We start from the raw sequence: 17,322 nt of genomic DNA, 5'->3' as shown, positions 1-17,322 counted from the left end.
AGTAGAAAAATCAGCATCTTTTCAGTAGATATAAAAGATCAATTGGCAATTTCTTCATATTATCGAAGATACTAAGTAATAAACTTAGGTCATGTTGAATATTCCTTCTCTTAGATGCTATCTTAAAAGCCAACAAGTGGTTACGGCTGCCATCGAGGTGGGAATCGGGCAATGTGTGATAATGACAACTTCATATAAATATATATACAAATATATATATAATATAATATATATAATATAATAATAGCTGAATTTTCTTATTAGAAATGGTAGGTGTCTTTGCTAATTAAGTTCGAATTTATCTTCATACCCTTTACCACACGCGAACATATGAATAGGCGAACGTATTTACTTATTTGCTTTCAGAAATTGAGACTGCCCAAGAATTTATATACTTTGTAAGAGGTGTTCTCATGTTACGCAGTACTATGGGCGCATCCTTCGACCGATTTGGCCTATTTTCAATATCAATCTGCGTGGAATAACTTACAATATTTCTGCTGCGTTCGAAGCCGATTGCATCATTTTTGCGGCCAGGAATACAGGCTTACAACATATATTGGTACACACGGACAGATAACTAGATGGACAGACCGATAAACTTAAATCGATTCAGTTTTTAATGCCAATCAAGAATATATACACTAGATGGTCTCTGAAGCCTCCCTCTGGTCATTGTAAAGGTTTTGGCAAAACGAATATACCCCTTTACAATTAGGTGATGTGAATTAAATGACACAGTACATTGGCAGATTTGGATGTGAAACTAATTTGTGAGGATTACATTAAAATTTTAAAATAAATAAATAAAACCTTTGAGAATTTTGCTTTGCACAATCGAGTTGCTCTCAGATGTTGTCTTGGCTCCCTTGGTTCGGGGTAGGTTGAAACATCGACTACATATATATTTTGTACGAGCTCAACTAAAATGCGTCACAAAGAGAAGATTTCAAATGTTGATTCGTTCGAAATTCGTGGTGTAAGATATTCACATTGCTCGCAAGATGATTATCCATTAATGAATGAATTCGTGCCTCGTCCGTAATAACTCACAAACCATATGTAAATAAGAAGCAATAAATACGATATTTGGTTCGTGCGCATATTTGTGTAGGGTATGCTTTAGCTTTTCATCTTGCAATAAAATATCATATAAATGCGTCTCAATATAAATATGTATATACGCATTCATACTTGTATACAAAATAATTAATTGTTATTTATTGAAAACTTTTCTCAATTTTCCTTTGGCGATCATCGTAAAGATTAGATTGAGTTAAGCAATTTTGAGTTCAAATTATTACATACATATATTCAATCTTTAAATGTGAAAATTCGTCTTTTGATTTTCATTGATTAATTTGAACGTTACTCTGACGCTGCAAATCGATGCATGTAAAACGTTAACAGCTCTTATGACACCAACGAGCAATGAATACATCACACGATGACCGGTCGTATTAAGCTCATTCACCGCACAATCATTGCATAATTTGCTCGTAAACTCTGTTTTCTATTAATTAATATATGACAAATAACAGTCGATAGCTCTTTATATACCTCACATAACTTGTAGTACGCGGTATATTAGGTTTGTGCAGATGAAATTACAAAACACTTGCTTACACCATTATTTTGGGCATGTGCAAGTCATTATATTTAAGTTGAAATTTGCTACACTGGCACGTGGTCAGCCCTATTGAAAATAGATAGAAACGGCTAATTTTTAGGACTACTCTCCGTATAATGGATAATTTTTAAGCAGTAATCAAAAAAAAAAAAAAAAAAAAAAAACAACTGAAAACACTATAGTGCAACACGACTCTCACCCTGGAGTACCCTATAACACTTTAAACGGTTACTCTTATATGAAAAAGTTATCCGATCTGAATCATTTTCAATAGTGCTCACTCATACTTGGGCCAAAACACATCGATGTACCAAATTGCACCAAGTTACCTAGAAAACTGATATTTGCTTGGTAAACACAAGCAAATAAGACAGACAGACGGACGGAGGGACAAACAAGCTTAGATCGATTCGATGCCCAAAATGATTCTGAATCGATCAGCATAACAAAAGGTGGATCTATTTCAAGTCCCTCTCAATGTTGCCTATGTCTGCACAAACTTATTACAACTTTATACTACAAGCATGGCCGGGTATAATGATTATGATATTAAAATGTGTCGACAAAAATCACCGAGTAACAGTATTATTACTGCATACTACACTGATGTGAAAAATTTGAATATAATTTTTCCTACGAAAAGTGAACCTTCTTTGCGGCGAAACGGTATATATTTGAATAATTCACAATGAGTGAGGGAATAATGGTAGCTTGTTAAAAAAATCAATTATCCCAGATTTCCATCGTTTAAGTCTATTTTTTGCACCTTACCTCGTATAAATGCTCTCATGCAAAGGGGAAGTCTTTATATAGCAGAGAGATGTCATTTTCGAATCTTTTATAATGAAAAACGAGCCGTAAGAGATTCTATTAAATTTGGATTACGTAAGTCTATTTTTCGGACAACGTCTCATAAAAGAGTACAAAGGGCAAAGTATGCCCTTTACATGGCAACAACGTCTAATTTGTAATACACTAAGTGGATGGTAATAGGGTTTTTGACAAAAAAGCACCTTTTGCTCACTTTGGACCACGCTTAGGGGTCTCTTGCATACTTATTTCAATTCAGTTTAAGTTTGTGCAAACGGAAGGACTTACGATGGACTCATCTTTCATAATGCCAAACAACACAGATTATCTAAACTAATCTGTCAGTCTGTCTGTCTGTCTGTCCGTCTGCTGTGTCGCCCATCTATTTTTATGTTTAACCTACGGGCCGCAATTTTTGAGATATTTTGACCCAACGACGAACGCTTTTGAAAATGTTTCGGATCGGTGCACTTTTTTGACAACTCCCCCATATGAAGCGTTATTTCGAAAAGTCGCTATATAGAAAAATACTAGAAAACATTCAAAAATTTTCGACGAAAACCACTAAGTCACAATAATCCAACATTTTAAATTAATATGAAAAATTTGTTTCACCTTTGGCAATTTTTTTAACCCTTTCTAACCCTTTCCCCAGCTTTCATATAACCTTTCCTACGAAAATTGAATCTTTATATGATAAAAAAATGTACTTTTTATTATTTCATGATGAACATTGATTCATAATAGTGAATTTATAAAGAAATCAACAACCCTACCAAATTTGGTCCACGTATGTCTATTTTTTGTACACGACAACATATAACGATTCTTAGGAAATGTAAATCCCTATATGACAAAAAGGCCGAGTGCTTAATGTTTTATGATGAAAATTTTTTCATAATTTTAATCTGATATATAAAACTTAAGCGGACGAAATTTGAATCACATGCGTCTGATCCTTTCAGACCATGTAAGATTTCTCATGAGTAATCCTTTAAGTCCTTCAGAGAAAGATTGAATTTTTAATATTTTATAATGAAAATTATTTCATAAGAGCGATAGGAAAATTGGTTTACATAGGCTTACTTTCTAGACACCAACATCGAGCGAAAGTTAAATTTCGACTTTTTTACGATGAAAGTTGAAAAATAACATAATTTTTAGAAGGAAAATGAAATTTGTTAACTTAAGATTACGTCATGTGTTGTTTAAGAGATTCCCCCAATATACGGACTTTCATGCCTTTGCTAGAGAAGAGTGTGTAATTTTTGGTGTAGTATTCTGTCAATAATTGCACTACAGCTGTATTTAATGGCCGGGTATGCTCGACTATAATGTTTTTACTTGTTTCAATAATAATACCTCTGCGTGGGATTAAGACTTATTTTGCCTTAATTTTCCCTCATTTTCAATGAGAAACTTACGAAATATCCTTCACTGTTCTAACTCTGCGTACAGTATCGGAAATTCATGGATAGCTTAAGTTTCTTTCGCATTACTTGTCATACAACATAGGAGGTGTGAAAGCGGTCATAAATGGTTATGCAACTATTTATTTATTAGATGATGAATGGATAGATGAGAGAATGTAAATAATATTATACCGAATTGCTTTAGATGCGTTTGTCTATACGACCGCTTACCACCACAACAAGAAGGAGAAGAAATGAAAGAAGTGTATAATTATTATCGCGTTCAAGCGTTCGGAAACAGGCAGAGCGCAGTTAAATTAAAATGACTTGACCTTGAATGCATGCAAAATAAGTAAAATAGCAAAGCGAAAAAGCAAAAAGAAGTACAAAGAAAGCAATGGCTTATAGTCATGGTATGCATAAAAAACAACTTTAAAATAAAAGTAGGACAAAATAATTATCATAATCTGTACGTTCAAGTTAAATGCGATACAACGACTTTGATTTCTGTAAATATATTGTAACTCTACGTGCAGCCAGACAGATAGTCGGATAGATGAAAGAGATTTTGAAACTATGAAATTATATGGAAATAAATTTTGGAAATTTTAGAAAAATTTCACATTTTGACAAAAACCTATTCATTCATGATCGCTCCGACAGGATTATTTCACATTTTTAATTAGCTTCAATTAATAAAATGATTTAAAGTTTCCAATCGCTTTAGTCCTTTACTATCGATGTCGTCTCGATCACAAAAACTTTAATAATTGAAAAGAAAATCCATAATTCATATTTAGCTACTAAATGTTCGATTTACTCCCCTATTCCTTCCTGCCTGATTCCAATGCAATGTTGTGAAAAAGTGCTATGAATTTTTTACCTTTACTTTTTCAAGCAAAGTTTGGCAGGATTTAACATGTGATCGACTATGTATGTGTACCGTTTTCAGTACACGCTAAAAACGAATTTGTAAATTAAGTATAATTTATTCAATTAAGATACGATTATCTAAAAAATTATTTTTGTTACTTTGTTGCTACTTTGCACGTAGTAATGATATTAACAACATTATTTGAAGCATACACCGATTCGGGTACCTGTGGCGAAAAAAATATGTATTCTCTGATATAAACACAAATAAGCACTTTTGTGTGCACCGCAAACGGTACATGGGGCATGCAAATGTCATTTGATCATAAGTAGCTTGGCAGCGAACATTTGAAGATTAATTTTTGTTCTGAAATTTTATTTTAAATTTAATTTATGTTCGATGCAACTTTTTTTAATTTTAACTTTTGCTTTTATAAAAAAATGCAAAGTAAACTTTTTTTTAAAGATATTTTAATGAAATTCAGTACACCGGCATGATTTGGACCCAAGGACAAACGCTAGTGAAAATGGTTCAAAGCGAACCATTTCTCCGGCCACTCCCCATATAACACCTTCATTTGGAAATTTCGTTATATGAGTAGCTACATTAAGCAAAGTGGTGCAATGAAGGTCCGCCTCCCTCCCGCTGTAGTGGTTTTACTTTTTTCTATATAAGAAACTTTCATTCCGAATCTTCCTTACTTTTGAAAGAAAGTGTGGACAGAAAAAATATCTGTTGGAACAATGGTACTAATCATCATATGATGTATCGCAGTGATGGCTTATTATGGGTATAATTGATTCAAACTAGACTATAATTGATTTCGTTAAAGACTTCAGATAACATTAGAAGTGAGACTATAAAAGAAATATAAGGCTTCTTACTGAGCTTTGAACCGGGCTCCTTTCAGATGCATCGTTGTTACATCGTTGTGGTAGTCTTAATATCATAGCTTATGACACATGTGATGGAATAAGTTTTAAAAAGTACTGCAGTCAACCGTAAAGTTACTCAAAGCTAAAACTAATCCTGTATTATATCTTCAATTATTTAGCCTTTCTTAGTTATGAGAAATGAAAAATGAGAAAAGATGTTTGTATGAATATGTGACAGAAGCTTTGAACCGTCTGTCGCTAGTAGCTATTGCGGTGTACTATGTAAAATATCTCGCTTTTCCCTGAAGTTAATTTGAAAAGCGGAGAGATTAAAGCCTTAAGGTGTTATTTAATTAACTTTTTCACTTAAATTATTTACCTAAACATTATTTCGAAGAGAATAAATCCTTCCAATGTCATAATGGAGAATGAGTTTTCACACCGACATCGTTGTAACCAAGTTTGTTACCAATAATATAATTTTTGTATGTGTGTGTGTGTTTGTGCTATAACATTGCTTCTATTTGAAAATGGATTGGATTCAACACCCAGAATAACCATAAGTCGATTACGGGTTAAATTTTTTTGTTTTTTTTTTTTTTTTAATATTTTTTCATTCAGTTATTGTAAGACAAATATGAAAGAAGCATAAGAAAATGTACAACGATAAGTTAATTGTTTGCAAACTATATAACTAATTAGAAATTATTTACAAAGAAAAACTAAAGAAATAAAAAAAAAAAACAATTAATAATAAAAAGATTTAGGAAAAAAATTTCATTTGAAATACTTTACCAAATAAAAATTATTAGTTTAGGATTAAGAGATTACGATACGAAGGTTTTTTTTTTTTTTGGATCAAGAATATGTTAAATAAATTGAAATTATTCGATTATCTCAAATTACAATCAAAACTCACGATGCTGACAACCTGTTCATTCTGAAAAAAAGAGGAAAATAAATGAAAACATAAAAGAAGTAAAATACAAAATAAAATAAATATTAAATTAAAACAAAAAAACAATAATAATAATAATAATAATACATAAAAAAAGGTATAAAAAAGAAAAAAGATCGGTTAGGCAATTAATAATGGTTATTCGTAATTATAATTTTGTGTTTTTATTTTATAAAGAAATCAATCGAACGTATGTATAATAAATATTCGATTATAATGAAGCAAGGATGAAGGTAGGACGACCGATGGACATTATTAAGAGTCAAAATTTTCTAATTTGATTTTTATTTCTAGATTTGTATATACTTGTTCAACTTTGCTTTTCAACGACTCGATTTTTTCGCCATCTATGTAACATAATGACGCGCCGTTGTATTGTAAACGACTTATCAGACAAGGCAAAGTTTTTTTTTTTTTTAAATTCTCTTATGACTAACGTGTGAAGACTTTCCAAAGTTTCTCAGTTTATTTGCGTAACGGAACATATAGCGCTCATTCACGTCGATGTTCACCGTTATCGTAGGCTAACTTGCTTAACAAGCTTAGTTGGAAGCTAGCCCCTGTTCTCTATAACTGATTTGATTATATATATATAATGAATTTGAAAGATCAAGAGAAAGCAACGAAAACTTAATCACATAAAGGCAAACAAACGCGTAAATGGAAAGTGCGAGCCTTTCCGCAGAAAATCTTCATGCTTTGCTTAATAATTAAGAAAAATGATAATAAATTTCCGAAATTGTTCCTTATTAATAAAGTATTAAGAATTTTGTTTTTGTTTTTGGTTTTTTTTGTTAAGGAAAGAAAACCTACTGTTTGTTGTTTTTTTTTTTTTTTTTTTTTTTTTGTTTTCTCACATACCATCAATTGATAAACAGACAACGCATGCATACCTACACAATCACTGTTTTATATGTGAAATGAGATCACTTTGCGTTTTGTTTTTGTGATTTTTGTGGTATCTGCAGACAACACAAAACATTGTTACTTCCGCGAACAACCTTGACTCACATAATATTGTATTGTATTTCTATGACTTGTATACATACATACATACCATCCTAAAATGATTTTCTCACCTTTTTCACTCAGCTTACGAGCACACGTAACCTGATGCGGATTTATAACATTGTTGTTATGGTTATGAGTAGCATTGAATATGAATGGAGGATATATTATGGAGGCAGAGGCAGAGGAGGAGGAGAAGGAGGCGACATGAAGCAAAAGGTTAGTTATATTATACTCAGTTTATTATTTCATTTTATGTACTTTGTCGAACAAAGAAAGTAGACATGGTTCATGATCACTATATGAAAATTCCTATTTTTTCCTGTTTTTTATGTTACAGGCTTTTTTCATATTGTAAAAGACTGCAAGAAAATTAATAAATTTTTTTCATAAATCCCTTTATATAATACGAATATGAATAATTACGTATCACGAGTTGAAAGTTTTATTACACTCATCGATAAGCTTGATTGATTTATTTTAATCACATTACACAACCATTGATTCCTATGCAATATAAGAGAAGGGATGCTCAAATGCATTAAAGATCATCGATTCGAGACACTTTCGCAGAGAAGGATTTCTCGCCACACATTTCTTAAGATGATAAGACAATCGATGATATAAGGAATTTGCTTAATATGACATATGGGAGGGCCGTGCTCCTTAAATTGCAAAGTTTTCCATTTTTTTTTTTTTTTTTTAAACCATTCACTATAACTTTTCCTGCAGAGGGGATCGATTTCATATTTTTTTATTTTTTTATTTTTTTATTTTTATTTTTTTTTTTGATGATGATTGGCAGATGATTGATTTTTATTTCTAGTGAGCTACCTCTTCGATTGCTAGTGTTTCTTCTAATTGTGTCTGATTGTGCGCGCCTACCTTTTGCCCGAGGCAATACGTAATCGGGCAGGAAGCAAGAGATCTTATGGGAAAATGAACATAAAATCAATTTCCCTTTTCCTGCCTGAGAAAACTTATGTTAACAATCCACTAAACTTGTGTCCATGACCTTTCGGATTCTCGTTTTCGATTTAACTATGCAAAATCATAAATAAATATTGAAAATTTGTCATATCATCCGAGATTATATCTGTATGAAGGCATCGTTTCTTTTTTTTTTTTTGTTTTGTTTATAATTAAAAATCAATAATGACCTGCATATCAAACAATGCACTAATTTGGTTATATAGATATAGATATATGTAAACATATGTCTATCGCTAGACAACATCACATATATATTGCATCCAATGCCTGAAAAGATCTTTTGTTTGCCTTTTCCAATTATTACGAAATTTGTGATAATTAATTACTTGTGCAAAACATTTGCTCTAATCATAACAGTTGTCACAAAAACAAAAAAAAAAAATAAAAAAAGAACGCATTAAAGAATGCGTACAAAAGTGATTACTCAGGCAATTATGCGAGAGAATTACTGCTTTTCGATAAATGCATTTATTCACTACACATATAGGCATTGTTTTTTCCTGGCGTTAACCCAATTAACTTTTGTGTTTAATGTTTAGCAACATACGAAGCAAACAACCATGAAACGTAAACCATGCATTCATTCTAACTTTATTTTACTGCAACAAGTAGAGAACAAGAAAGTAAAATATATTTATGCGGCTACTTGGGACTATAGCATGAATATGTCGCGAGATATTTAATTGTTCAAATAGATTGACGATCCGTTCATTGGATATATCGATCGTATATCCTAGACATTTTAAATTATATTTTTGTAAACGCCTTTGAGAAAACATTCTTCCTGGCACGCTCAGGATTACGAAACGCAGCTTTTAGGTTGTAGTCTGCGGGCAGACGGAAGGACATGTGTAAATAAATTTCCTGCGACATACATTCCGTGCGAGCATATAGAACTTATAAAATCAACGATAATATATATTTCTATATTTAGATGCATTCAATGTATAAAATGTAGTGCGTATAGCAAGCGCCGTCCCAGAACCCTTTACCCATTGATTGATTCTGTTCGAGAAAATTACATTGTATTAAGAGTGCTATCACAACGTATGAATGAATAGTCAATACCGCCATATAATGACTTTCCTGTGTCATCAATGCCATTGTAAACGTTTATACAGTTACACGTAAGAATAACTGATTCTTTTTATTTTTCTTTAATTACATACTGTGTATATATATGTATGTATGTATGTATGTATATAATTCTTAACTAAGTTTATTTCCGTCATTTCTATATAAATCATTAGTGGTTCACGTTTATGGTGCAGTTTGTATTCATTTTTTACTTTCTTTTCGCCCCAAGCACGCTTATGTAGTTTATGTTAACAAACAACAAGTCGCACAAACGTACGTGGCTATGTAATTTCATATTTATATATGTTTGTAAAAAAAAAAATAAAAAAAAAAAAAAAATTTTCCTCTGATAGTGTGTTCCTCTTCGTCATAATTCTCCTTAAGTGATTATCGACTGACTTGTAAGAGAAAATGTCTGCAACCTTAACGCCTATGTTGACATGATATTATTAGGTCATATTGAAAAGTCTCCGCGGTTTCGTTTTGTAGTTTCCAAACTGTCATGTGGTTGATGCTTAGTGCCTTTCGCTATTTCCTGACAGCATGCATGCTGGTCTTCTGGATTTGCCGGCTGCAAAATTCCATCGACTTTTTCCATGACTGCGTAGTGCATCTTTGACATCGAAATTTCTGGAACGGAATCGAGCAAATCACACCAGAATTTTTCCTTCACTTCAGCATTCTTGCCGTACACTTCACAGTTTTTTTTTTTTTTGCAACGTTTTCATCTTTTTTATAGTAAAAAATCATCACATAGCGTATTTCTTCAGATATTTCACTCATTTTCAGATCAATACAACTTTTTACATCAGCGATGATTTCGAAAATTATATTCACAGACTGAAAGGTCACATTTTAAGCACATGTTCGCTTCAGACAATCAGGTGAATGGTGGCCGATCGATAGGCATCAACGCTCTCCCGCGGATAAAAACGCGGAGACTTTTCAATATTATGAATACTATTATGAATCCTTTGAATGTTCTCTTAAATAATTTTTTTAAATAAATAAAATTTTCATTTAATTAATAAACTTTTTTACATGTCTTTATTTTTAATTTGGGGGAAAAAAAAAAAAAAAAAAAAACAGAGAATTCATTACATTAGGTGTTTGCAAGCATTTTGATCATTTTTTCATTCGAAAAAAGCATTTAGTGAGAAAGATTTGGTGCAACGTATGCTAATCGAAATATTTTCCATAATTTCCTACAACATTTTGCAATATTTTTGGCAACATGGAGATATCATGTCGAAAGAACTTGTATTGCTTTGGCAGCGATCCATCCACCGATCCATCCATCTCGCACGTCTTCAATTTTGCGGACCCGCGTGCCGGCGAAAACATATTGCACCGATTTGAACAAGTGGTCATTAGGCGGCGCCAGTTCTGATGGGTGCGATGGACACGGCAGAACTTCTCATTCGAGCTGCGCATCAATGCATCCTCGACAGCTCTTGCAACAAGTGGCCAAAAAATGGGCAGGCAGTTTCAGGCAATTCGTGTCGCCATTTCTAAACTGTTGAAATCAAAATCCACAATTGGAATGTGATGGGGCGGCATCACAACAAACCTCTGGTTCTTGGCTGCATCAAATAAACAAGAAAAGCAATAAATTTGGAAGAGAAGAAGAATTTCGAACGCTCCATAATTAGCGTCAGTGTACGCTGAATAAATCAATAAAATTAAATGGAAACCTGTTATTTTATGTAGATCAAGGTCAATCAAAACAATCGAATTGAACCCCTTATGTACACTGGCATGTCCCATTTCCCGTACAAGTCAAGTAATCAAAATTTCTGCAAATACATATCTAATAACTTACATCCTATTAATATTATACCGATTTTCAACAATTAACAATCAATTTACACGTGGCACGGATTTGGACAAAGCGTTTGTCACAAACTGTGCATTTAATTGCATTAACGGTTATTAACCTAATAAGATTTATGCCCAATGTGCAAAAACTTATATAGACGGAAGTAAATGGTATCCGCGGTAACGGCATTGTATCGGAACGGATGTTACTTTTAACTTAACAGCGAGCAGCGAGCAGCGAGCAGCGAGCGGCGGCAATAATTAGTGTTAATGCTTAGGAAAGCAATGTAATGCTAAATGAAAACAAAAAGTCTAAGGATATTATTTAACACGTTAAGGACGGCGCAGTTTTCCCTATTTCGCATAGGCATTCGCTTGTGAGCCACCGGTGGTACACGCCGTCCTTAACGTTTCTCCAGTTCCTTAGAATCTTGCCATAGATTCTCCCCAAGATATTCGTTTGCATTCTTCGAGGTTATATCGTAACACTGAATGCGTCCTTTTTATCAATACTCGCTTTCCATACGGGAGTCATTATCAACATCGGCGACAAATAATTGAGTATTTTGCGATACAATTCGAATTTTAGTACACACTACGCAAATTTCCTGTACGCGTAAACGTATAAAAAAAAATGTAAAAAGTTAAAAATATATTGCATCTGCTGACTACATGAGTTTGTTGAGTCGTGAATCCCTCCTGTTCTACGGGCAAACTAGAAGAATTAAATGTCTCGTATAGGTAAAGAATCCAATTAATAAAAACGAAACTCGACGAGCGAAGCTATTATATATGCATATGTATTCAATATAGAGCAATCAGTTAGAGAAAGTCTCTTATTCTATGAAATGTAAAAAGAAAAAGAGACAGGGAGGTTTTAATCACAACCTGGTGGATCTTTATCCAGTCGGTAAGCGTGATGCCTTCACCAAGTGAACATTAACTATAGCTACAATCAAAGTAAACTCTGATAAACTGGTTAACGGATAAAATCATTTTGAACTCATAAGCAATTATAATCAATAATCATAGCGCCCTTCTTTGGAAAAGCAATTGTTCAGCGGTCATAACACAAGCCTCCTTTCGGTACAGATAAGATTAGCTGTGTAACGAAAACCATAGTTTTAGAAGTAACATTCAATTAATCATAAAATTGACAGGCTTTCATACGGATAACAATAATGTCCCCAAGTTTCCAAATATACTGTGGATAATGCAGCCTCGTCATAGATGAAAAATTAATCTTGAAATGAAACACCAAGCAGAAGAGAGACTACAACTGGATCTATATTTCAACACTCAAGCATGTGAACATAGACGTAAGGCTACACATTTTTCAGAAAACACGCAATCGAAAGCAAATGGGGAAATGTGATCAAATTACGTTAGAATCTGAAAGTTGTCTTGAGAATTTAGTCTAGATTATCTAGTTTAAATACATTACATTCATTGAAAAGTTTAATTAAAGAGTTTGTGTATCAACTAACTGAACTATTATTGTTATTAGCGGCTAAGTGTTAAATATAAAATCTAGGCACGTTTTGAGAATCTCATAAATATCTATGCGCAACAAATTGAGAGTGAATTTAGCTGCCGTACACTTCAGATGATTATAAACAAAAATATATGCTCAATCATTACTAAATATCGTGTAGTGAAAATATAAATAAAAATGAAAAAAAATAAATAAATATATATATATATATACATATATATATATATGTATATATATTTACCTTTTCCGACATGACCATGTTATTGTCATCAGTGCCGTAGACGGTTTCAGCGCCAGGCTGAGGTCCACAATTGTTGAGCATCGTATCGTCGTTATCCATTTTATTGCAATCACTTTAATTTAATCACAGAAAAAATACACTTGCAGAATCACACGCCCACACTTACAAATCTTTTTGAAAGCTTTAGAACCCAATTGGAATTGTGCAAAAATAAAAATATACAAATTGCAATGGGAAATTACACACCCCCTTTTTGTAGCCCACACTTTTTCTTTTTCTTTTTTTTCTTCTTCTTCTTCTTCTTCTCTCCCTCTCTTTCTATTTTTCTTTTCCTTTTATCCGCTTAACACGCTAAAATTTCAATTTTAAATTAAAACGCGAACGGGGGCTGTGACGCCCTCACAAGGCAAGCATCTTTGCCAAGGTTTGTTATATATGTGAAGCGAAGCGGATTTCTATAAAATATTTACAACATTATCCAAAACTTCTATATAAAGCGTTATAAAGTGCCGTATAATATTTCCCAAATTTCTCAATGAAACAAAGTGTTGTAAAATGCAGTATAACTCTCTAAAGACGGATAGATTAGAGCGATATTTAAAATTTACTTTCTTTCAAATTAACTGCTATCGTTGTTTTTGGTGTTGCTGTTGTTGTTGTTGTTGTTATTATTATTATTAGTGGCGCATTCATTATCACTGGCATTTGTTGCAATTTATGTACTGCTGACGAATCTTTGTTTTCGTTGTGATTTTTTTTTTTTTTATCTTTCTACTCACGATAGTTGAAAACAGATTTTATGTGTTTCTTTTCACTTTTCGCTCCACTCTCAACAGACTTGTGTTAAAACATATATTTTACTTGGTGTCCTCGTTGTTTTGTAAAAGGGGTGAGGTAGGGGTAGAGAGGAGAATAAAATTATGACTAGAACTTTATTGGTTTTTCACTAAACCTATATTCATTGTAGACCTTTTGATATAATTTCATTATTCTTCGTATAAAATTACATATGATTACGATTTCAATATTTATGCATTTTCCTTTTGATATTTGTGAATTTTTCAATAATTAATTTCACTTTTATAATTGTGCACACATTAAGAAATATATTGCAAATAATGCGTATGAAGATTCGAAAATTTCTTTGATATAAGAATACGTGAACGAATCGGTAGAGAGTCAGAGAAAACTAAATTTTCTTTCTTTTTGACATTTATACGATTGACGTTGCAAACAAACAGATGGTTTAAATAATTAGCGAGCGAGGTTAACAACACATGTATAGTTAAACAGTAGTAGAATAAAAAAGTGGTAACATACTCAGATAATTCCTTTTAAGATTTCTGCCAATATTCAATAATTAATTTCAAGTTAATCCAGTGCGTTATTACGAAAGTAGAATAACTTGGGTTTTTTAAATATTTCATTAAAATGCCGACTACATCGAGATAAGCTAAACTCAAATATTGTGCTAAGCTCACTTATTACAAGTGTGTCACCTACTTATTTATGGGAAATTTGGTTGCTGTGAGTTACAGCTTTTTTTTTTTTTTAATTTCTGCATATACTCTCTCTTTCTCTCTCTCTTTCTGTTGGTCTAAATAAGTTTTTTGCTGATCAAGTTTAAGTATATTATTCTTATTGTCCTTTACTACCCAACTCCACTTGATCTATTTTCATCAACTCCAATAGTCATTTCTAAAATAAAAAACGGTTTTTTCTGGACATTTTCATTACAATTTTCCAATATATTGAAATTTGAATATTTTTATTTAAATTTTGTTAGTGAAATGAATGTAAGACGATTAAAATTATTAATTGAAATAAATAAATTTAATTCACAAAATTAGAAATTGACGAAACAAAATGGTTTTTTCTTTTTTCTGTGACCAGCCACTCAGAAGATGTCTCCTTTATATGACGACCGGTGTTGGCGCGGTTGAAAAGACTACTGGTGCTAGGTTGTACCAAAGCCGGGCATAATGGTTAAAAAACGATGAGTCGAGCTAGTGTGTTGAGTTGCGTACACACAACCCCCTGAATGCGAAAGGTTGACCGAAACAATTAACAAGTCATCGAGGTGGCCTTACACTGGCCTACAATACCAGTTAACTCAAAGTTAATTAAACTTAGAGTCTTTGATAAATCGGATCTTTATTCGATTTTCGATAAGTCGCGATTAACATTCAGCTTGTTTTTTCTATGCGCCTGAAAAGCTTCCCTAAGCCCTAAATGTATCTAATTTTATATCTGTCCTATGTATGTATGTAACTACGCTGCTTTTTCTTCAGCGTCTTTCGTATACGCGAGCATTTGTCCTTAGATTTATCTACTCGCAAGTCTGTCTATCTCTTGTCAAATTCTGAAATTCACAAGAAATAAATTAAAAAGATGAAACGCTCTTGCTATAGGTGACGCCTTCGAAAGCGATGACAGATTAGCCAAGAGGAGAGGCTGAAAAACTATGACAGGTCAGGAAACTTGCTGTTAGGAGGATTGCGCAGGACAACGACTTGACAAACGTAGCGTCCACAATTACGAAAAAATTTTGAAAGTGTTATATATTTACCTGAACTGGCTTGGGTCCAAAATGCAAGGCAAATGCAACTTACTATAGTTACGTACTTCTTTTCTTATCTGTTCGAGTATCCATCCGTTCGTTAGTGATTATGTTTTCAAGTCTCTATCTATTCGAATATTTTCATGTCTGTACATCGTTTAATTTCTATTCGAAATTCGCAACGATTTCGATAGACAGCCGAAGTCTTATAGAAAGATAGGAACTTTCAATCAACCATGTATATACGTCGATTCATACATTGATTCGTCTGAACTGTTTACCCTCGCCAGAAAAAAAAGAAATCAAGATCTTTATACATGCTTTGGCCGAACAAAGTTTTCGATTATTTTCTTAACTTATTGATTCCCATATATTCGATCAATACTTTCAAGAGTTAAAAAAAAAAAAATCCCTTCCTACCAAAGTTCCAAAAACTATATATCTTATAAACTTGTCCTTTGACGCTAAATAATTCCATAACAAGATATCCAGTGACATGGAATCACATGATCAAGGAAGGCCAATTCTGATCAATGAAATAAGAGAGTGCACGACCAGGTTATGTCTCATGCAATAATTAAAATATCTCACGAGATGCATGGCATGACCGAATGTCGTCATTCAATTTATGCAGAAAAAGATGGATTATCGACCAGACTTGACCAACCGCCCTTTTCGAAGAACTAGTACAATAAGTATTTCTATGAGCAATATAAGCATGAAACTCACCAGCAACGTGAACCTGAAGGCATCAAGAATCTTTATAAATGCATGCAATGTGAAAGGTTTTATAGCCCGGAAAGCACCCTGAAAGCTCATATTCTAGTCAGTCGATTAAATCAAGGGGTGTACATACAATGGCTTGAGTTTTTCGCTCGGCAAAAAGTAAACGCTAGTTAAATTTTGTGCTTGACCACTCTCTTCTTCTTCTTTTCCAGTAAGAATTGGCCGTCTTCCCTGACAAGTTCTGCTCTTAGGTTCCTACTACGTACTTGTATCAACGGTTTATGGCGAGCAAGGCATTGGTCATGTTATAGTTTGGTATGCATTGGAACGATAGAGTCGGAAGATTGGTGTTTATGGATGGCGTTGTAAACACGGAAGGTTTTTCTTATAAGATATATTTTCAAACTCGCAAATAATTGGGATAATTTGAAAAAAGAAACTTCCACTCTTAGAAATATTCATAAGTATTCATAAATAAAATCGACTTCCGTATGTAATTAAAATTTAAATAGCTGAGAGTAAATATTTAATCTTTAGAAAGATTTCTTTTTCGAGCATTGTACGACAATTTAAAATTGTATTTAGTATTTGCCACACAAAAGCATAGATAAAACCTGATCTAAAAAAGAACTGTTTGTTGTGTGCTTCGCAGGTAAGACGAGGATCTTTCGCATTGAAAATATCATAATGTTCAACAATCTGTTCATAATCTTGTAATAAATAATTGTCGCCTAAAGCATGTCTTCGATAAATGAATTTATTTCATGCGTTTTTTTGCCATCTGTATGCAAATACTTCTTAAATTTCATTTGCATGACTGAAAAACGACAAAGACTAATTCGCAA

General features: G+C 32.8%; 1 protein-coding gene across 20 annotated transcripts in view; it reads right to left on the bottom strand.

The window, feature by feature from the left end:
* The window catches only part of LOC119645059 (JNK-interacting protein 3), a 27,777-nt gene extending 13,539 nt beyond the window's left edge, over positions 1–14,238 (bottom strand). For 12 of the 20 annotated variants that reach the window (XR_005248604.1, XM_038044873.1, XM_038044875.1 and 9 more), the window contains exons 1-2: positions 13,192–14,238; positions 6,521–6,541 (exon numbers count right to left, since the gene is read on the bottom strand). Coding sequence is in view for 16 of the 20 variants with exons in the window: in XM_038044873.1 (XP_037900801.1) it covers positions 6,521–6,541; positions 13,192–13,290 (120 nt within the window). In the remaining 4 variants the exon portion in view is untranslated. Of the gene's footprint in view, positions 1–6,507; positions 6,542–13,191 lie in introns of all 20 variants that reach the window. The other 8 variants (XR_005248605.1, XR_005248606.1, XM_038044876.1 and 5 more) reach the window with 3 other exon arrangements.
* Positions 14,239–17,322: the final 3,084 nt, after the last annotated feature.

This window comes from Glossina fuscipes, unplaced genomic scaffold (assembly GCF_014805625.2).
Source record: "Glossina fuscipes isolate IAEA_lab_2018 unplaced genomic scaffold, Yale_Gfus_2 1, whole genome shotgun sequence".
Lineage (NCBI taxonomy): Eukaryota > Metazoa > Arthropoda > Insecta > Diptera > Glossinidae > Glossina > Glossina fuscipes.
This window is presented reverse-complemented; position numbering and strand designations above follow the sequence as displayed.